Source organism: Anolis sagrei, chromosome 1 (assembly GCF_037176765.1).
Source record: "Anolis sagrei isolate rAnoSag1 chromosome 1, rAnoSag1.mat, whole genome shotgun sequence".
Lineage (NCBI taxonomy): Eukaryota > Metazoa > Chordata > Lepidosauria > Squamata > Dactyloidae > Anolis > Anolis sagrei.
In genome coordinates this window covers 95,087,565-95,111,527 of record NC_090021.1, presented here as the reverse complement: position 1 = coordinate 95,111,527, position 23,963 = coordinate 95,087,565, and the positions used below count along the sequence as shown (strand labels likewise).

General features: G+C 38.2%; 1 protein-coding gene across 2 annotated transcripts in view; it reads right to left on the bottom strand.

Annotated features, from left to right (window-relative positions):
- The window catches only part of PDSS2 (decaprenyl diphosphate synthase subunit 2), a 96,677-nt gene that overhangs the window by 58,140 nt on the left and 14,574 nt on the right, over positions 1-23,963 (bottom strand). For both annotated transcript variants that reach the window (XM_067467318.1, XM_060753124.2), the window contains exon 2: positions 21,382-21,516. In XM_067467318.1, coding sequence (XP_067323419.1) covers positions 21,382-21,516 — 135 coding nt within the window. The remainder of the gene's footprint in view (positions 1-21,381; positions 21,517-23,963) is intronic.

Sequence of the window (23,963 nt, the reverse complement as noted above, 5' to 3'; positions counted from 1 at the left end):
GCAGATGACCCCCCGGTTGCAGCAGCTCCACTGGTTGTCAGTCTGTTTCTGGGCACAATTCAAAGTGTTGGTTATGACCTTTAAAGACCTAGGTGGTTTAGGTCCAGGCTATTTGGTTAACTGTATCCTCTTGAACGAATCTGTCTGGGCCCTGAGATCTTCAGGAAAGGCCCTTCTCTTGGTCCCACCTCCATTTCAAGCTCGGTTGGTGGGAATGAGAGAGTGGGCCTTCTCCATGGTTGCCCCTTGACTCTGGAACTCCTTGCCCAGGGAAGCCAGAATGGCCCCCTCCCTGCTGTCCTTCTGGCGGCAGGTTAAAACATTTTTATTCAGACAAGTGCTTAAAAATGAAGATGTTTAAGTCACAGGGTTCTGTAGTTTTAAACTTTGAATATGTTTTAATGGTTTTTAACTGGGAATTTTTAAATACTGTTTATATTTAATTCTGTTTTAATGTATGCATATTGATATATTTTAAGTTCTATACTGATGTTTTTATGTTAAGCTGTGTTGAGTCTCTTGCAGTAGAGATAAAGGGGGATAGTAAATAATAATAATAATAATAATAATAATAATAATAGTTATTATTATTATTATTATCCTGCATCACAATGTAATATTAGGATCAAGTTCTAGTTTTAATAAACCAGAATGTTCATAAGCTTCATATACCCAGATAAGAGTCCTGCTACTCCCTATTTGCACAAGTGAGAAAATCAGGAAAGCACAGGATTAACCCCAGCTTCACATTACACTAGAACCAGGAAACTACAGTTATTGGTGTCCATATAAACCAGGATATGAACTTTCGTTTTACAGTTCGTTTCTGAAAACTGATATTTAGAAGTAATAAATCCTACATTATTTCTGGACATATCAGTATGCAGAGTTAACAGCAACTTCCTAGTTTGTTTGCACACTTGAACAGAGAAATAAGGAAGGAGACACTGTCTCAGCCTGAATTCTTACATATCTTTGCTTATTACTAGCTTGGATCTAATCATCTGAATGTATCACAACAATACATATCTATGTATTATAGAAAATTTATTCTCAAAATGACTAAAATAAAGTTTCCTACTATACCAGATGTATCATTTTCAGCAGAAATCCTGAGAGACTGAAGACATTTGTGGAATAATGCATTAAAAGCCACAAAACACTTGCATGTTCACGTTTCCTTAGATCATATTCTCGAGCATCCGTTCCCAACAGCAAGACTTTATTTGAACTAATTTTGCTATGTTCAACTGAGTAAAAATGTAATAGTACACATTTTTAGAGTTAGGAAAGAACCTCATAACACTCCATGAAAGGGACCGACTGCAGTAGGCAGCCTTTTCCAAATACGCATCATTTACTTATAGATGTCTATGTTGTCTCAGTATTAACTCGACCCTTGCATCTGAAGGGCACTGTCCTGTCTCAGTATCACATTACATAGTAATCAATGGGCATTTATAATAACGATGATCAAGTGTTGCGGGGATGTCAGCAAGCGTTGTGGAAACCACATTACAGTATAACAAAATGTGAAACAATCAGTGCAGTGTAACAATAATAAAACAAAACTATAAACACAAAAAAAGTAGATCTGAACTCTTGCATAACAAAATTAAAATCTCTTTTTGAGAAAAGAAAGAAACCAGGTATTCAAAGCTGACGTTCATGCTTCCCATACTTTAAAATAGTTTCATTAAAAAAAATAGTTTCTTAACAAAAGGGGACTGAAATTACACCTTAGACATCAATCACATTATCTACAGCCTCTCTCTTTCCTTCACCAACTTCTCCAAAAATGCAGAACTATGAACATATTGAGTGCCATATACTACATTTCCACACAAAGAAGATTTTGATTCATAGGTTCTCTAGCTTGTTATCTTGAACATTAAATTGTACTGTATAACTGTTTACACACATATGTGATAAAGTTGTGATAAAATCTTCTATTTTAGCCTTGGCCAACCTTTCCACCTTACTGAATCTGAGGCAGAGGTGAGAGAATGAATGCTCCTTCAACCTTCCCATTAGCCAGACTGAATCCTATTCCCACCAGGCCCCTTCTTTCCAGAAATGGTAATTCCTTGCATCTGCCTATTTTCCCTTTCCCTGCCCCTTTTTCTTTTTGAATTTTGTATTTGAAGTTATAGTCCATTATTTTAAACTGTAATGTCCCTTGAGTGCAATGACAAAATAATGGCACATAAAAATAGCCATTAAAATGGCAGGATAATGTGTGTGTGTGTGCAGTAGAAAATGTACAGTACACCTAAAAGGGTTTCTAGGCTTTGAATGAACGAAAAGGATAAAGCAAGATTAAAACCACTAAGTGATTTCATGAAGTCTAAGAAACACTGTACTAGTATAGCAAAATAACATGCAATTTATGTATTCATAGAATCATAGATTCTTAGAAGTGGCTGCAAGAGTCATTTGGTCCAACCCACTATCATGCACAAATACACAACTAAAGCACCTGTGAAATATACCCACCCAACTCCAAAGAAGAGGAGTCCATTACCCTCCAAAGCAGTCTGCTCCTTCATCAAAGAGTTCTTACACTAAAGAATTTCTCCCTAATGTTTGCTTGGAATCTCTTTTCTTGTAAACTAATCTGCTGGGTCTTGTTCTTGTCTATGCAGCAGCAGAAAACAAACTTCTTCAACCTTCTACATACACACCATCAGATATTTTGATATGCATATAATGTCACCTAGTATTTTCTTCCTCCAGCTAGACATGTCCAATTCCTTGAGCCATTCTTGATATGACTCACAGATCTTTGATCATCTTGATCAGTCTTTTCTGAACAAACATCAGCTCCCCAATATCCTTCCACTGTGGTTCCCAGAACTGGATACAGTATTCTGGGGGACGTCCGATAAAAGCAAAATACAATGGCAATAATACTTTCCCTGATCTGGACACTATGCTCCTAACTGATTCAGCCTGGAATTGCACTGGCTTTTTGGTTCCTCAGTCACATGGCTCTGTCATGTTTGACCTGTGGTCTAATATGATTCCAAGATCTTTTCAATATGTTTAACTTTCAATACAGGTATCACTCATTCTGTATTTGTGCATTTCATTTTTCCTGCCTTGAAGGAGCACCTTACATTTATCCCTACTGAAATTCATTGTTATTTTTGATTCAGCTCTCCAAACTTTCAAGATCATTTTGAATTCTGATTTTGTCTTCTGGAATATTTGCTATCTCCCTCTTATCTGGTTGATAAGCATGGCTTCTCTTTCCTCAGCAAAGTCATTTGTGAAGACTGAACAATACCAGGCCAGGTAGAATCCTTAGCACGCCATAAATCACTAATCTCCCAAACGAAAAGCAATCAATGATGGTGAACACTGAGCCCCATTCCATCAAATTACCCACTGTTCTTTGGGTGGGAATTCTACATTTGACATGTGTTACAGAGAATGCCTTTGGCCACCTACCTACCAACTAGTCAAGGATCGCTCTAGATAATAACTTGCTATCAGACCCTTTCTGTTGCCCAAGGTCAATAATTTACTAGATCAGAAATATTAGCATAAAACCTGAATCAGAATGTCCATTGAATCATTAATGCTATCTATACTTTCAATGGAATGCTTATTTGGATATCGTTTCAAAGTGGAAAGAGTTCAGATATTGGGGAAATTGCTTTGAGAATCAGGTGTTATTGTTATTATTGGATGCTACTGGTCTGTTTAATATCTCCAAATAGGGGTTTAGATTAATTCAGTGTTTCTCAACCTGGGGGTTGGGACCCTGGGAGGGGGGGGGGTCATGAGGGGGTGTCAGAGGCCAGAGACCATCAGAAAATACAGTATTTTCTGTTGGTCATGGGGGTTCCTTATGGGAAGTTTAGCCCAATTCTATCATTGGTGGGGTTCAGAATGCTCTTTGATTGTAGATGAACTATACATCCCAGCAACTGCAACTTCCAAATGTCAAGGTCCCCAAACTCTAGCAGTGTTCATATTTGGACAAATTGAGTATTTGTGCCAAGTTTGGTCCAGATTCATCGTTGTTTGAGTTCACGGTGTTCTCTGAATGCAGGTGAAGTACAACTCAAGGTCAATACCCATCAAACCCTTCCAGTATTTTGTGTTGGTCATGGGAGTTCTGTGTGCCAAGTTTGGTTGAATTCCATCGTTGGTGGAGTTCAGAATGCTCTTTGATTGTAGGTGAACTATAAATCCCAGCAACTACAATTCCCAAATGACAAAATCAATCTCCCCAACCCCACTGGTATTCAAATTTGGATGTTTTGGATATCTGTGCCAAAACTGATCCAGTGAATGAAAATACATCCTGCATATCAGATATTTACATTACGGCTCATAACAGTGGCAAAATCACAGTTACGAAGTAGCAACAAAAATAATTTTATCATTGGGGTCATCACAACATGAGGAACTGTATTAAGGGGTTGCAGCATTAGGAAGGTTAAGAAACATTGGATTAATTTAACAAGTATAATCAAAAATAGAGTAAGAGCAAAAGTGTCAATGAAAAAGCCTGCATCCTACTTCCAAGCACAGGGTTCTTCCACTGTCTTCCTCTTCAGCCCCCTTTCCCTACAATCTCACGAACCATTCCAAATCTACTCCATGGGTCTCCCAAACCTCAAGAGAAGAATGGAAGGCTGCATTCTCCCCGTTGTTCCACAATAGAAAGACAAAGATGGATCGAAACAGAGCTTGGAGAGGCCACTTTATTAGACTTTTATTGTTTATTTGTTCAATCACTTCAGACTCTTAGTGACCTCATGGACCAGCCCATGCCAGAGCTCCCTGTCATCCTTTGCCACCCCCAGCTCCTTCAAGGGCAAGCCAGCCACTTCAAGGATAACATCCATCCATCTTGCCCTTGGTCACCCTCTTCCTTTTTCCCTCCATTTTCCCCAGCATCATTTTATTTATTTATTTATTTATTTATTTATTTCAATTACTTCTACCCCGCCCTTCTCACCCCCGGGGGGGGGGGGGAGGACTCAGACTTTTTTCTCTAGGCTTTCCTATCTTGTCATTACCTGGCCAAAGTACTTCATCTTTGCCTCTAATATCCTTCCCTCCAGTGAGCAGTTGGGCAATATTTCCTGAAGTATGGACTGATTTGATCTTCTTGCGGTCCAAGGCACTCTCAGAATTTTCATCCAACACCACAGTTCAAAAGTGTCTATCTTCCTTCGCTCAGCCTTCCTTATTAGACTAGTGCCATCAAAATGTCAATGACCTAGGGAAATTTGGTGTGGATACATTCCATAAAAATGCTTATGAAAAAACAGAAAAGAGGGAGTGGTGTCTGGAATATCTCACAAGGAAAAACTGCTCTCATTCCAAAAGTGAGACCCTCATATTGAATCAGGTATCTCATACAGATTGTTCCTTCTTAATTTCAACTGTTACATAATTAAGTGTTATAGGGAAGTCCATGAATCCAAGAGATAAGTCACACTGTAGGTGTAGGACTCAACAGATGGTTGCCACAGTCCCTTACACCTAACACTAACAATTACCTGTTGGGTAAGACAATTCCAAAGTGCCTCCAAATACACATACGATTCCAAAACTGAGATCTTCACTGTCAGAACTGACCATCTGTTCTGTGGGGGAGGATCTGTGTAGGTGGCCCTTTGTTACACACAAGGAGATCTGGATTAGGACCCAGATCTGAAAGACATTCATCTCGCCTCTTAATATGTGCAGCACGTGTGACAGTCTATAATCCCCTTGTTATAGTTTCCTATATACGAATCCCAACTAGGCAAGTCACATTTATTAAAAGCAGCATGTCAAATAGTTCACAATTACAGACTATATCAATACAGATTATGCCAGATGGTAATGAGCCGTACACAAGGAGCCATCCATCCAAAATAATCACACTGTTTTCCACAGAACTGTTGAAGAGGTTATGGTTTATTACACAGTACTCATTAGATATACTGTGCCAGAATTAGCAATTTTTCCTTCATTTGTGTCTCATTTCAGATTCTACTTCCACACACATATTCAAATTAGTATACAAGGTTAAAACCATTATGGTCAGGAATAAAATTATTACTCCCATTTTATCTTATAGAAATGGTGGATCAAAGGTCACTAAAATCTATTCTTTTAAAATGTATTATGCAACAAAGATTACCAAAAGAGGTAAAATGGAAATATACCAAAATTTATATTACAATAAAATATTTATCAGGCCACTTGGTAGGTTTTATCAGGCTAAGGTCATTAAAACGTGCACATTTTCAAGGTCTCTAGATCTCTCCAAGAAACAAAATGTAACAAATGGAGGTGGGGAGAAGATTAAATAGAAGGCTGATTACATACTGAAGTCATGGTATCTCTATGTTCAAAGTTGTAGAATAAACAGCCTTCCATTCACACAATTACCATGCTATCAGCCTGCATTTTGTAACATCTGGCCTGATAAAAAGAAGCTCAGGACTTGAAATCTTGCACATTTTTTGCAATGCTATAGCTGGCTTCAAAAAGGTATTATTATACTAATACAATTTTTGGATTTTTTTCCTTATATGCAACATTACATTTGTCTGAATGGCATTTTTCCAATAAATGTAAACTCAATAGTTTCAAGGCACTTTGTTAGAGGAATACACAATATTTGTATCTAACAAAGTACCTTGAAACTATTGAGGCCAGAAATTAACCAAAATGAACTGGAAGTTACTGCATTACTACTTAAATAGTTGTTTGTTTGTTTTTGTTTTGTTTTGTAGGTTTTGTTTGTTTTTAAAAACCCTTAACTGCAGAATTTGACTCACCCCAGATTGGCATGAGACAGTACCAGGATGAAATTTGTGCCACTCAAGAAAAAAATAAAAACCTAATGCTCAAACTCGGTGCTACAGGTGACATATGCAGCATGGTAATATGATGTTCATTACCTGGCTTTGCATTACCTCAAAGAGAAATGTAAACCTAAATAAAAGCAAATAAGGAAAAAGCTTTTATGTGCAGTTTTTTTTACATTAAATAAAACCCAATATCAGGTTCAGACTTTTATATGAAAGGTTGAAACTCTCGGTCTTTGAGAATAATGGCAAAAGCATCAGTAGTCACAGCAGGAAAACTAATTCTGAGCTTGATTATGGGTGCTTCCAATTACCCCTAATTCCTACTCCTTAAACACGGGATTCTAAAACTAGGGAAGCACTTGACGGGCTATTTCCACTCTAGTGGATCACTTTGCCATTCTGCATAATTTAAGAACTAATTAAAAGATGCTAATCAGACCCTCCCACACAAAGACAATTGCAAAGAATTCAGTCAAGGTTGCTGAAAACACAACTCCAAAAGCAAAATGCAGAGCTCAGTACATTAAAAAAAGGAGTTGAGTTTTCTTTCCAGAGGTTGTGAGAATGGGAACCGATTGCAACTCTGAGGGTAGCACAATCCACAATGGCAGAACAACACAAGAGGAAGACCTTTTTTCTGTACCGTTTTCTGCCAGAGGCCGTGTTGAGATTAACTTCACAATTCAGCAGCAGATCAGTTGCACAACTTCAGCGCTTTCCAGTAGCTTCTTCCTGCACAGTATTTTCAGTCAACTGCTTCCACAGCCTGCAGTCACTCTGGAACCTTTTACAGACACTTGAGCTATTGTCAGTTTTACCATTGTCTTTCCCCCAGTCTAGATGATATTGCAAACTTACCACAGCATACAGTTATATCTTGTCTTAGCAGACAGGTTCTTTTAATTACATATAGCCTTCGACGAACAACATCACCAGCACAAGGAGAGATATACACTGTACATGACTTCCTTATATACAATTCTATACAATTACACACCCTCCCTGTAGACATCAGACAGGCGCCCTCCCTTATGACATTTCGCAAGAGACTAAAGACGTGGTTGTTTGAGAAGGCATTTGATTAGTGCTACAACAATTGGCTATGATGATTGGAACGGAATATGGAAAACGAGATTGGATTGTGATTCTATGATGAGACGTCGTGAATGATTTAGTGTAATTTGTATTATTGAGAGTGTTGTTATTATTGTCGTTTGTGTTATTACCTTTATTGTAAATTGTTTTTTATATGTTGTACACCGCCGTGAGTCGCCCTAGGGTTGAGAACGGCGGTCTACAAGTGCCGTAAATAAATAAATAATAAATAAATTAGCAGTGCATGACTCAGCTATATTATATTGCAATACATTGTAAAACCTGACAGGACATCCCCTTTATTGCTGCTGTTAACTGCCTTTAAGTCAATTTTGACTTATGACCTGATTGAGAGACCGATCATCAACAGGTCTTTCAGACTATGGACTGTGACTTTCTTGATCAATTCTATCCTTTTCCTACTGCCTTCTACTTTACCAAGCATTATTTCTTATCTAGTAAGCTACCTCTTCCCATGATATGGCCAAAGTATGACAGCCTCAGTTCAGTCAACCCAGCTTTTAGGGAGAGTTCAAGCCTGATTTGTTCTAAGACCAATTTATTTGTCTTTTTATCAGTCCATGGTATCCATAGAATTCTTCAGCACCACATCTCAGGCCCCTTCTACACTGCCATATAAAATCCAGATTATCTGCTCTGAACTGGATTATATGGCAGTGTAGACTCATATAATCCAGTTCAAAGCAGAGTATGTAGATTATCTACTTTGATCATCTGGATTATATGGCAGTGCAGAAGGGCCTCAAATGAGTTGATTTTCTTCCCGTCAATATTTGTCACTGTCACCACAATGTAAATTGTGATAGAAATATGCATAGCCTTGCCCTTTCTGAAGCAGAAACTGAGGCTTATCTTGAAGATAATAATTGTCATGAGAGAAACTTATGGATGTGTGTGTGTGTGTGTGTGTGTGTGTGTTGGGGAGTGATGGTGTTGTACCCACTATACGTCATTTTAAAATGCAGTGAACTCATATAAAACCTGATTTCATTATTTCATTCCATTCTATTCAGTTCATTTCAATTTTGGGCTGGGGAACTAGGAAAAGGCTACACAATTCACTTGCAACAATGGCCATCAATCTGTTGCACTTTTAAATATTTATAATATTTTAAATTGACTAAGAACTTGACCTAGAACAGCAGTTTTACATCATCAGTGTATAATTTCAGAAATACAGTAATAGTTTCAGCCACTGACTTGTCTCTGGACAAAACTATCACTAAAAAGTTTAAACATATTTTCAAACTCTGTATTGTATACACAATGTACAATTACATGTACTATGGACGGTTTCCTATGAAATGTATATTTTGCAGCTGATTGTAAACTCTTTCATTATTACTTTCAGGATATCAAAAGAAAATTGGGACTCTGAAAATGACCAAACAACTACAAAGACACACACAGCACAGCTTGAAAAACCTGGATAATATGAACAAAATATTTGTCTTACTTTCTAAAAGGTAAAAAAAAGAAAGAAAAATGAGTCAGTCAGCTGCCACATTTAGACGACAACTACAGTCTTGTACAATTTAGGCAGACTGACATTTTAGACTCATGCCTTCAAAATTCAGCTAGATATATGGTATTTTCAGTGACTATATGAGACAAACTGGATGAAGGTAAACAGATTCCCATTAATATGCATTGCCAATTATGGAGAGAGACCACCAAACCTGTGAACAGATGCTCATCTGTCCAAGTGTTTCCCTGAAATATTTCTACACAGCTTAAATATATATATATAGCTACCCCAATGTAGCTGAAAAGTGAAAACATAAATTGATTCGATTCTAACAATGAATGAAGAAAAAATGGGGTTTCAAATATATGTGGGAGCCGATTTCAAAATATTGGTTTCACTCCTTAGTTCAAGTAGATCACCGAAAATCATTTGATATTCCAAGAGGTAAACACATGATAGGAACGAGATCAGTAAATTAAAAAAATGTTTTATACATTTTGCAATGAAAATTTGCTTCTTCTAAACAATGAAAGCTTTCACTACTCCAGTAAATTACAGTGGTAGTCATTAACTGATTGTGGACTTTTGTGCAAATATATTGGGGAGGAGAAGGGGTTCAATTTATTTATTTATTTATTGTGTCAGGAGCGAACCAGAACAGTTGTAGTGCATTAAAAACAAACAAACAAACAAACAAGACACAAAGTTTGCAGATTTGGCATTCTATTCAATGTCCTTTGACCAGTAGCTGGCCACTTGGGAGTGCCTCTGGTGTTGCTGCAAGAAGGTCCTCCATTGTGAATGTGGCAGGGCTCAGGTTGCATTGCAGTAGGTGGTCTGTGGTTTGCTCTATTATTTATTTATTTATTTATTTCAGTTACTTCTACCCCGCCCTTCTCACCCCCGAGGGGGGACTCAGGGCGGCTTACAAAAAAGGCACAATTCGATGCCTATATCAAATATACATACATACATAAAAGCAATTAAACAGTTAACAGGTTAAAAACATCAATACATAACACAGTAGTAAACAATCTCATGCTCAGTGTTCAGAGTTCCATAAATCCATTCCGTTCCGTCAATTCCTGCCCATCATCAAGGTCTTTCCTTTAGCTGCCAGAATGTCCAAAAGCCTGGTCCCACATCCAGGTCTTCAATTTTTTTCTGAATGAAAAAAGGGAAGTTGCTGATCTAATCTCCCCGGGGAGTGAGTTCCACAGGTGAGGGGCCACCACCGAGAAGGCCCTGCTCCTCGTCCCCGCCAGCCTCACTTGTGATAGAGGCGGGGTCGAGAGCAGGGCCTCCCCAGAAGATCTTAAACTCCGAGGTGGGATGTAGAGGGAGATCCGTTCAGACAAATACACTGGGCCGGAACTGTATAGTATGTCGTGGATTCCACTTTGTAGCCCCATTTCTTAAGGTTGGCTCTACATCTTGTGGTGCCATAGCGCAGGCTGTTTAGTGTCTTCCAAGTTGCCCAGTTTTCTGTGTGCCCAGGAGGGAGTCTCTCATTTGGTATCAACCATTGATTGAGGTTATGGGTTTGAGCCTGCCACTTGGACTCTTGCTTGCTGAGGTGTTTCAGCAAGTGTCTCTGTAGATCTTAGAAAACTATTTCTTGATTTAAGTCATTGGCGTGCTGGCTGATACCCAAACAGGGGGTGGGCCGGAGATGTCACTGCCTTGGTCCTTTCATTATTGGTTGCTACTCCCAGGTGGATGTCGGGTGGTGCAATACTGGCTAAACAGTGTAATTTCTCCAGTGGTGTAGGGCGCAGACACCCCGTGATAATGCGCCATGTCTCATTAAGAGCCACATCCACTGTTTTAGCGTAGTGAGATGTGTTCCACACTGGGCATGCATATTCAGCAGCAGAGTAGCATAGCGCAAGGGCAGATATCTTCACTGTATCTGGTTGTGATCTCCAGGTTGTGTCAGTCAGCTTTCGTATGATATCATTTCTAGCGCCCACTTTTTGCTTGATGTTCAAGCAGTGCTTCTTGTATGTCAGAGCATGGTCCAGGATAACTCCCAGGTATTTGGTTGTGCTGCAACGCTCCAGTGGGATTCCTTCCCAGGTAAAAATAAATAACAGCACTTGGTGTAGAAAGATTTTTTTTTCTTTCCTTAGTTTGAGAAGTTATCTCAAATGCCTATCTTTTTCACCATATAACAGGGAAACAATAGCTAAACACCTTTTTTTCAGTTCATACAAAGCAAAAGGCAGGACTGGAACCCCCTTCCCACTCCAAGAGTATAAACGCATTTGCAACATACATTTTCTAACTTTCTGAGAGCCCAAAACTGATTCCACTAAGTTATTTATGTATTTACTATTTTATACCCTACCATCTCTCACCCCTAAGGGCACTCAGAGTGGCTTAAAAGTTATATGTATCTATATAAATAAAAATGTAATGTTAGTTCGTGCTACCATCAGAACTCAAAAACCACTGGGGGAATTGAAACCAAATTTGGACACAAGACACCTAACAGTCCAATTTATGTCCTCCACTCAAAAAAATGATTTTGTCATTTGGGAATTGTCGTTGCTGGCATTTATAGTTTACCTACAACCAAAGAGCATTCTGAACTCCACCAATGATGGAGTTGGGCCAGACTCAGCACACAGGACTTCCATGACCAACAGAACACACTGGAAGGGTTTGGTGGACATTGACCTTGAGTTTGGGAGTTGTAGTTCACCTACATCCAGAGAGCACTGCGGACTCAAACAATGATCGATCTGGACCAAACTTGACAAAAATATTCCATATGCCCAAATATGAATACAGATGGAGTTTGGAGGAAATAGACCTTGACATTTGGGATTTGTACTTACTGGGATATATAGTTCACTTACAATCAAAGAGCATTCTGAACTCCACCAATGATGGAATTGAACCAAACATGGCATACAGGACTTCCATGACCAACAGAACATAACACACTGGAAGGGTTTGGTGAACATTGACCTTGAGTTTGGGAGTTGTAGTTCACCTATATCCAGAGAGCACTGTGGACTCAAACAATGATAGATCTGGACCAAACTTGACACAAAAATTCCATATGCCCAAATATGAACACAGATGGAGTTTGGAGGAAATAGACCTTGGCATTTGGGATTTGTAGTTACTGGGATTTATAGTTCACTACAATTAAAGAGCATTCTGAAACCCACAAACGACAGAAATGGGGCAAACTTCCCACACAGAACCCCCATGACCAACAGAAAATACTTAAGGCCATCCAGTCCAACTCTCTTCACCAGGGCAAGAAAATGTAATCAGAACCCTCCTGACAAAGAGCCATCCAGTCATAAATATAGATAGATATGATTCTCACACACGCACACAGATATAGTATCATAGATTTGAAAGAGACCCTTAAAGAAGGACTATGATATGTTGCATATTCCAGAGTAGGCAAACCAGACACTCTCCACATCAACACTGACAAAGAAACAACAAGAAATACTGTTTACTCACAAGCATAAAGAAATTACATATATTAGAAACCAACACTTTCTCATTACTTTATTTTCCAGATCACCAGACTGGGCCACAGCAACGCGTGGCAGGGGACAGCTAGTATACAACCGACCTATCTGTCCGAACGCATCACCCCCTATGAACCAGTTAGGACATTAAGATCGTCCGGGGAGGCCCTGCTCTTGATCCCGCCAGCCTCACAAGCACGGCTGGCGGGGACGAGAGACAGGGCCTTCTCCGTGGTGGCCACTCGGCTGTGGAACGCCCTTCCCGCAGACGTTAGATCGGCTCCCTCCCTACTGGTGTTCAGGAGAAGAGTGAAGACCTGGCTCTTTGAACAGGCGTTCAATTAAGCAGTGCAATCAATTGACTGAATTTGGAACTGGAATAATGGATGAGGAGATCGGATTGTGATTTTACTGATGAGACGTGACGGATTAGTTATTGGATGTACTGATGTTTGTTCATTTGCTGATGTATTGTTGTATTGTTTTAACTGCTTTAATGACTGTTTAGATGTTAATGCTATGCACTTTGTATATTGTCCTGTTGTAAACCGCACTGAGTCGCCTACGGGCTGAGATAGTGCGGTATACAAATAAAGTAAATAAATAAATAAATAATTATATTATTTGCATAACACAATATTAGTATTATATATTACTATCTTGTACTATACCACTATAATGCAGTATTATTAGTAATATTACATGTAATATATGATATATATATAGTTATATTATTATTATTATTATTATTATTATTATTATTACTTTATTTTTATACCCCGCCTCAATCTACCCTACGGGACTCGGGGCAGCTTACAAAGGGACAAGCCCAGAGAGCACAAAGTTAAAAACGTAACACAATAAGATAGCATCAAAACAAAACCAAATAAAAACAAATCACAATAAAAATTATATATTGTATTTATTATATTATTAATATAAAATTATTATATTGTATTATTAGTATTATATTGTATTACATTATAATATTATGATCAACATTATATGTACATACAATATATTATGTACAATACTAATGGGAGGTTCCATTTCAGAAAATAAAGTTAAACACGTGAAATACTAAGGAAAATAATCAGTAAATGATGAAGGATATAACAGCTTTGAGAGAGCGCACATTCATTAGTAGGCAAAGCACAGACAGTAAGTAGGAGTGTGTGGAGGGGAGAGCATTGATATTGGGAGTGCCCCCAATTTATTTCGTGACACTTTGAACCCCCTAACATTTGAACTTGCTTTGAAGAGATTTCTTCAATCCCCATCCCCCTCTCCCCATGGTAATTCACCTTATCCATGTGCTTGCTTCTTCTGCTTTTGGCAAAATATAACCATGAAGCAGATGGGTCTTGCTATGTACATGCCGTGATGCTAAACAGTTAAAGGAGATGGCAAGCTGCCTCTGTGCCCTTGCCCCTTCACCAGGTGTGCTGCTATAATCAGCAGCAGGGAAGGAAGAGGAAAACTTCTTAGGAGCCAGGCAAAAGCTGTCCTCGCCTCTGGGACAGGATCAGACTAATCAGATGCATTTTGGAGTGTCGTAGTCAGCTAATTTCTATTATTAAGGCTGATTCCCTGGCATTTCTTTTTCAGGGGGAGGGAAACTGTTCAGCACTTGTGAAAGTCTCGCTTAGTACATGGAAGCTATGTCAGGAAGGACACAAACTGATTTTTAGTAGGAAACCCTCCATCCAAACGTATGTATTTCTATTTCACATGAAAATACAAGTAATGCTATTTCCAATTTTCCCTCAACATTTGCAGTTTAGGCTTTTGTAGATTTGATTTAAAATATTCTCTCTAGAAATATCTAGATGCCAAAGTTTGACTCTGTGGTCAAATTCCTCGAGTCATGCTGGAACTCCTTGAGATTTCTAGAGAGAGCAGCCCTCTAGGAATCTTTGCATCCTCAGATATGATTCTAGTCAGATTCCAGCAAAGGTTGACCATACAGTTACATGGGAAGAAATTCTTAGAAAGATGTTCTTTTCAGGTAACAAATAGTAATTTATTTATTCATGGTTTTTCACTTATATACAGGCCTGTGCCCCTAACTCCAGCAAATGTGGAGGGATGAGTGTATTTTTAATTAAATAGATAATTACATTAAGGAAAAAAAGATCCATAAGTAAGAGAAGCCTCGCATTTAAATACTAGACTAGTGCCTGCTGCAAATTGAGAGGTTGCTATATCCTGAACAGAAATAGATTACACATATTCACATGTTAATATGGTTTTCTTCCTCTTAAAAAAAACCAAAGGTTCCATCCTGGGCCCGGTCCTGTTCAAAATCTTTATCAGTGACTTAGATGAAGGATTAGAAGGCATGATCATCAAGTTTGCAGACAACACCAAATTGGGAGGGATAGCTAATACCCCAGAAGACAGGAGCAGAATTCAAACTGATCTTAACAGATCAGAGAGATGGGCCAAAACTAACAAAATGAAGTTCAACAGGGACAAATGCAAGATACTCCACTTAGGCAGAAAAAAATGAAATGCAAAGATACAGAATGAGGTATGCCTAGCTCAATGGCAGTATGTGTTAAAAAGATCTTGGCGTCCTTGTGGATAACACGTTAAACTTGAGCCAACAATGTCATGCAGCAGCTAAAAATACCAATGGGATTTTGGCCTACATAAATAGGAGTATAGTATCTAGATCCAGGGAATAATAATAAATAATAAAAATTTATTTATACCCTGCCACTATCTCCCAAGGGACTCAGAGCAGCTTACATGAGGCCAAGCCCAACAGTACATCAGGGAAGTCATGCTACCCCTCTATTCTGCCTCAGTTAGACCACATCTGGAATACTTTATCCAATTTTGGGGACCACAATTTAAGGAAGATACTGACAAGCTGGAATGTATCCAGAGGAGAGTGACTAAAATAACTAAGGGTCCAGAGAACAAGCCCTATGATGAGTGGCTTAAAGAGCTGGGCATGTTTAGCCTGCAGAAGAGAAGGCTAAGAAGAAATATGATGGCCATGCATAAATTTATGAGGGGAAGTCATAGGGAGGAGGGAGCAAGCATGTTTTCTGCTTCCCTTGAGACAAGGAACAATGGTTTCAAACTATAGGAAAGGCGATTCCTCCTGAACATTAGGAAGAACTTCCTGACTGTGAGAGCTGTTCAGCAGTTGATCACTCTGCCCCAGAGTGTGGTGGAAACTCCTTCTTTGGAGGCTTTTAAACAGAGGATGGATGGCCATCTATCGGGGGTGCTTTGAATGCAATTTTCCTGCTTCTTGGCAGAGGGTTGGACTGAATGGCCCATGGGGTCTCTTCTAACCCTATGACTTTATGATTCTATGAAGGTGATCCTGATCAGAACAAATGATGTATGAAGGGGTCTTAACCCTTCATATCTCTTCTCCTGCATTCTTGACAAAGCTGCAACATATTCCCTTATCAAACACTCATATTAGCTAGAGGATGAAAACTGTTATGGAGCAGCTCCATGCTGCATTATCTCTTCTCTAAGGGCTAATAATAATAATAATAATAATAATAATAATAATACAAACATTTTCACCAATGAAGCCATTTTGTGAGAGCAACCATGCCACTGAAATATATTATTGGATTTTGGGGAAGTTGCAGGGTTAAAAATGTCTGCCCCTTATAATTATCCCTGCCTCAAGATGTATGCTACAGACAACATATATCTTAGTTAAACTCCAACATTGCTGAAGAGGTGGATTAGGCCATCAAGCACCACAAGAAGAAATGTGCATGGCAGTGACCTAATGTGCAGCAATACAGGCTAGAATTCATTGTTATGGCCTGTCATTCCTATAACTGAAAGTCAAAGACCAATTAACAATCCCATTAATAAGATGTATTACCACAATATATGCAGCTGAGGCCAGCCTAGTCCTTGTGCACAACTGGCTTTTCCTGAAATGATCTTGTTTGTGAGAGCTGCAGCGGTTTCTTCATAGTTTAATTTTTCAAAAACGTATTATTAGTGTTTTTATCATGTAGTGCTATTATTTTACTGTAACAGAGCCCTAACCCTAACCTCCCCTCTCATCCATTTCCCAAATCTTACAGATAAACCACTCAGATGAATTGCTAGTGCTCTTAGAGAATGGGTATCATTTCACAACTACTATGGCTCTTTGCATTAAGTAGAAATATAGAAGGGGATGTTTAAATGTTTTTAATTACATCAAATTCTGAAATGCTGAGTGACAGAAACCATGTTTTTTTGAAGAGTGACATTTCCTCCAAAGTCTGAGACCTAATTTCTTATACTTACATCTGTAGAGAAAAATATAGAAGTGTATTGGCTTCTGCAGACTCAGAAATAAAGTTATCTTGAAGTCATAATACGTTTTCTGTATCCTTCTAGACTACCAATCTTACTCAATACCTTCTGTTCTCGTCCCAGCTCTTTCCCACAAATAAGATCTATCTGAAGTCTTCCAAATTGCTTTTTAATCAGCAGTAACAAAAAAGTACCAAATCAAGTAGTTTTATGTAAATGTGAGTAGCCTGTGTAAATGATGGCATTGGAATCTCCCTAGGCTTAGTACTGCATTTTCTTGGTATAAAATTTATGTTCTTATATTAACACATACATGTCTCACCAATCCTAAAACATGGGCAAGGGTTAGCTATGCTGTTGCAACATTTTTCCATAATGTGACATGTTTCAGGAGTTCTGATTATGAGCAGGAAAATAGATCTGGAAACTTGATGATAAAAATTCTGAAATCAAAATTCCAGTTACAGGACTATCTTTTGACTGTGAGCGAGGAACTGAGAGTGTGCTGAGGCAGAAGAGAATTCAATTAGAAACCTGTAAAGCTGTGCCACTCCAAAACCTTTTCACAGTTTAAAAGAGTAAGTTTATAGCAGCTTAGTTAAATATGATATTTTGATTTCAGTTTGATATTTTCACTTGCCCAAATTGCAGAATTTAAAATTGTCTGTATAACAGAAAGCAAAGAACAGCACAAATCACACAAGTTATAAAAACAACACCTGGGCTGAGATCGCAGACAGATGACTGCTCTCTCTTCTACTTCTGGTACGGAGAACCCATGTCACTTGTGCAATCCCCTACTCTCCAAATGCTGTGCGACTGCAACTCAGCATTACCAATATTGCTAAAAAAATGTTTATTGGCTCTCAGCATAGCACTTATAAGAACTGAAATCCAACAACTTTGGGAAGTCATATATTCTCTATCATTGCATTAAAGAGCTATATAAGGAGTATTCACAGATAAGGCTACCTAAAGGGGCATATAGTGATAGCAGGGAAGGTCATGAGAGCCATTATGATGCACCTCAGCAGGAGTTCACCTTGCTCACAGCTCTCACCAAGCAACCAAGCATGGTAATACACTATTGATAAAACATAGATAAAAATGGCCAAAGGCACCTTAAGCAAATAGAAGGGTAAAAATCCAAGAGTTAATAGAAGCAAGCCCCAAATGCAATAGGTAAATCCAGAAAACAATGATTAAAACATAAATATTAATCCAGGAAACAAAGAGTAAAACATGAGCATGAATCCAGAGCAAAACTTGACCATGAACCTTGGGTCTTGAACTAAGGCATTAACCAGAAACGAGGCAGGAGTTCCACACTCCAATAGCAACATTGCTTGATCTAAAATTCTAACAGTCTCTCTCTCTCATTTAAGGACGGTAAAACATGAACTTGACCTTGAGAGGCCTGCTTCTGCCTTTCTTTCTCAGGAGTTTTCCTGCACCTGAATCTCTGTCTCCTCAGAAGCAGCCTGGTATCTCTGTTTAAGCCAGCTGCTTCCTCAGATGAACTAATGTTATCCTCCTCCCCCTGCCTGTTGGCTTCCAAAACAGTTTCTCTCACACACTTTGTCTCAGCAACAGCATCTTGCTCCAAAAACCCCTCCATTGCTTCCACTGGAGAACCATCCTGCTCTAAAAACCCCTCTGTTTGCTCACCTAGAGAACCATCAGGCCCTATACCCCCAAACCTCTCATCTCCATCTGGCTGAACTACATTACATATGTTAATTCTGCAGAGAAAAGCATTCTACTTCATACAATAAGAAGAACAATTCACTTTTTCTCCCACACTAACTCACATAAGATCCATATACACTTAAGAGATCAGAAATGAAGTCCATCTGAAGCTGTCTGCTCCACTGACAAAAGTGTACCAAAATATTAATATATCATTGGAAGACACTAAGAACTGAAAGGGAACCTTGTGTATGGAAAATACACAAGCCCAAATAACCTCGTATTTCTCCCGATTACTTTTATAGAGGAAAGGTAGCAGGGGGTGAAATTCTGGGCTCCAGGCCTGCTCAAGAAGAAAGAAAACCAAACTTCCCCACCCACACTGAGCTTCACTCAAGATTATATCTGCTGTTCTTTTTTTCATTAAAAGAAATATAAGGGAAATGTTGCGCATGACTATCCTGAACAATCCCTTTATTATTTGACATAGGACATTTTCATATTTGAAATCAGCCCACACATTATTTTGATAATATTCAGAGAAATACAAGTTATTTGATCATGGTTCAAGGTTCTGGAAAGCTAGCCAAAACCACAGCTCCTATGAATTATGAGGAACCCACTATCTTCTCCCACTAAGGTTCTAAAAATAGACAAATAATAATCAATAATAGTGACTGTAGATTTACAGTGACCTATTGAGGCACCCATGAGGTAAGCTGTTTTATTATTTTATCATGCAAACATGATAAAGTGAGTGTAAAATTTGAAAGGCTAATTAGAATTTAAAGAACAAATCTCATGTGTTTTGGTACTGAATAATTGGTACACACACAAATCACACAGAATATACATGGCAATTATAAAGGTCATACATAATGTTGCAGAAGAACAGATTCCTTGGAAAGTTTGTGGCATATTTTTGAGAAATATCTACAACAAATAGAATGAGATAAACATAAAAGGTAATTCTAACTATACTACTTAAATTCTTCTAGGTATTCGCATCTTACTTCTATTAAATCCAAGGGATTACCAGATTACCATTTTTGTATTAGTGGATCCATTAGTGGAAACACCAGAAATTAATATATTTGACATAAAAGTAGTTTTTGATACAAATAAATACAGATAAATGTCCCAAACCAACAAAATGGCTTGCAATGCTTGCAAAAAATGATGTAATTGATTCTGGATGCCTGAGCAATATTTCCATTTGATGATTGATGAGAATGAACCTTTAGTCCATTTGTTTCTTTTAAAAATGATACATTTATCTTCACCAATCTTCCAAATTCAAATGCAAGTCTACATAATGTTCAGACACAAGCATGAACACAAGCCAGATCTGCTGGGCTGTATTTATCAGTGCTGCTAGATCAGGTTTGCTCTGCTGTTTCCTCCATAAAACCGAAGAAGACACCACATGGGTAAGCACATGTGCCAGTAAAATTGCTGCCTCTGCACAGCTGGGAAAGTGTAACATGACTATAAAGAAGAAATGAGAAAACACTATCACTTTGACTCATCTGGAGACATTTGCATATGGAAACGGGCTTTGTTAGCATCTCTTCAAACAAAGGTCCTCTGTGTACAAAAAGTACATATGTGGCCCTTGATATTAAAAATTCTGATGCGGTAGCGAAGGCACGTAGCTCAGGTCAGATCACTGGCAGCCATGTCTTATTTTTGCAGATTTGAAACAGGGGACTTAAATTGCTTTTTTTTCCTTCCTCAACAAATGATAGGGATTATTGTCAATCATTTGACAGTGGCTACACATTCAGTCAGATAGCTACACTAGGATTTCTACTGTTAACACATACAGTGGGATTAGAGGCTGTGTAAAGGACTAACTTGAAAGCAAGATGCAAGGGAGATACAAAGTAGTTCTAAATCTGCAGGTAAAGGAACTGGTAATTCCTACTTGGATTGCAGTTTTAATATGCTAAATGAAAGAGAAGCTTTAAAAATACCCTGCTGGATGCACAGTTTCTTATTCATTTCTCTAGATCAGAACCATTAAATATGCTAAATGATTTGCCTTAAATATTGCCACAAGGGACATTTAAGACTAATCAGCTAACATAGTTGGTTTCTCACCATTACAGCTATTTGTATTACTGACACATTAACATACAAATGTCAAAGAAACCAAACACAACAGGTGAAAATAAAACTTGAAACCATATATGAAGATAACAGTTAAGAAAAATCAATATATTTTGCAGGTTTTACTTTTGTTTGTGGCTTTGATTAAAATATCATTTCCAGGTGCTCCAGCGTAACTCTACTGTCAACTTGTAGTGGAAGCTAATCACCAAGTTGTGTTAGAGGAAATGGAAACCCCTAAAGAGGTATTCTCTTAGGTAAAAAAGTAGCAATTTGTTTACTTGTAGTTTTTCTCTTTCGTGCTGGTCCTGAACCCCTAACCCCAGCGAGTGTGGAAGGCTCACTGTATGGTTCTTTGATATTATCAAAATCTTACCTGGGGTATATCCCACTGATCATATCATTCTGAAGGGAATTCTCTGTTGTTATGCTAGGCCCAGCTGCCTTAGACATAAGTAATACCACCAGACCTCTCATCTGCAGGTTGTTTCTGCTATCAGACACAAAACCTCTGTAAAGGAAAAAAAATAATAAAGTCAGAACAGTATTTCCTCAAATTATTCCATCATAATATGCCATTTCAGATGAACATCTAAATAATAGTTTCAGTTAGTGGAAATGAATCCGTAATGTTGTGTTCCTGCTTCCTAAATAAATGGTGAAAGTCATAGAGGTGATGAGTGAAATTTGGTCTCTGAAGGGTATCTGTTCAGTCTCTGGAACCATCACAGACCCCAAATAGCAACCTTTTTTTTTTTTTTTTAAGAAAAGTGGAGGATTAGGGAATTGTACTTCCAGAAGTTTCTGGCAACCACAATCCTATGACAAAAGTCCCCCTCTCCCATTTGGGGGGGGGGGGGCATTTTCTCTGGCTAGAAAAGGAAATGAGCTTCCAGTCAATTATTTGGTTTGGCTGGTGGAACAAGTGCGGGAAATGGGGCCCAGATGCCTCAGAGTTGCAGACCTAAACCATGTTTAAGTTTAGGAATTATTTAGATCTGTTGAAAGTGTCATTCCCTTGGCAGTAGCTTGTTGAGGATGAAATGACGGTGGTAGGTAGGGTCGAAGAAAAAATCCAAAAGTAGATATGGCACGAGCCAAATGGTATGCACTTGCTGAAAGCTAACATTAGATAATCTAATTCTTTTTTTCCCTTGCCCTTGCATTCCCCATTTTATATCTCACTTTTGAACACCCTCTCTTTCTGTGTTGCCCCCTTCGCTATGCCTCCCTTCCTCTCCTCTTCTTCTCCATCTAATGGACTGATGGTGAAGAATAGACCATAACTGATAGCTTGCAGAGGACTTTTTAAGATTGGATAGACTGCTCTGTGACATCAAAAGGAGGCCTACAAACTACTTGAGATACAAAAGTTGCTTAGGCCCAGTACATGTAAACTGAAACAGGCTAGAGCAAAAGATCTAAAAATTACACTTTCCACTTCTGTAATAATTTTTCATTAATGTACCAAGTGAGGCTACTGCTTACAACTTGCTCTTTCAACTGGCAAGAACTAGTCTGCTTTTAACAATCTCTGCAAATCATTATTTTAAGATGGGTGTCTGACAGGTGGGAAATACAAGAAAGAAATGAAGGAAGAAACAAGGAGATGGAAGAAAGAAACATGAGGACAATGAATGAATTCCAGGTCCAACAAACCATGGTGACACAGCCTAAATGTGTGCGATCTTTGGTGGGATCGGTAGACCAACTATATTTTCACACGTATTATTAAAGGAAAACATCTTTATCATTGATAGATATGCTTTGGATTGTGTGGAAAGTCACAACATTCTTTTCATCTTAAGCTCTTAGCAAAGTTTCTGTTTCAAAATCTTTGATTTCCACAAATTTTGAAGATGATGAAAACAGACATGTATATCATTGCCTTCTCTGGTGAAGAAACAATATTCAGGGGAAGAATCAACACATATAGTATATAGTATACAGAAACAAATAACATTCCTGTGCTATGCCATAAGAATATATTCAGTTAAGTACAAAGATAATGTGCAAGTTATATGACGATTTTTAAAAAAATCAATACTTAAATTAGAGGCTCAAACCTAGTTAGAAAATATGTTCAGTCACCACAGTCACCCTCATTTTGGCTGAATAAAATGTAAATTAAATCTACTAAGGTAAGACAGGAGTTAGATTAAAAATAGAATTCCAAGGAAGAAACAGTGAAGAGATGCTAACCTGTGAAATAACCCAACTTACTGATAAAACAGCTGCTAATCAGTAGCATTTCTAGACAGAAAAATGTCAGTGGATAAAATACAAAGGAGGAATCTTGTTAAAGGAGAATGATAAATAATGCAGTATTCATTTACATGACTATTACTATTAAGTATTCTATAGTTATTAATGGTTTCTTTACCCAAGTTATGACCTAAGTAAAAGCTGAAGTACTTTTATACCCCAAGTGGCAAACAGAATGATATTGGTGATATGTACTCAATCTTCACTAAAGCAAATTACATGAGACTTCAAACAAATAAAGCCTAAGGTGACCATCCTTTAGCAACTAGAAGCTATTGCAGTCACTTGACATGGCTCCGGGGGTCACATTCACATTCTACCTAAATCCAGTTCCCCAGAGATACTGAATCCTAGTCACAGGTACATAAAAGACTTCCAGATGGTGCAATTATTCTTGATGGGTATGTAGCTGAAGACAGGTGCCTCTGGGAGAAAAACTGAACTGAAAGCAGCCCAAGTAAAATTGGGTGCACAAATACACACACACACACACACATCTGTATCAGACAGATTATTTATTAAAAGCTTGGGCAAAGTAGAACCACAAGTATATAAACATAAATATAAATCTCTCAAGATTATGATGCCCCTTCTGTTTCGTACATCTTGCAATTATTACATAGAGCACCCTCAAGGTAAATAAAATTAGACTTGTACAATGTGCCTTGGCAAATCTAGATTTACAGAACAAGA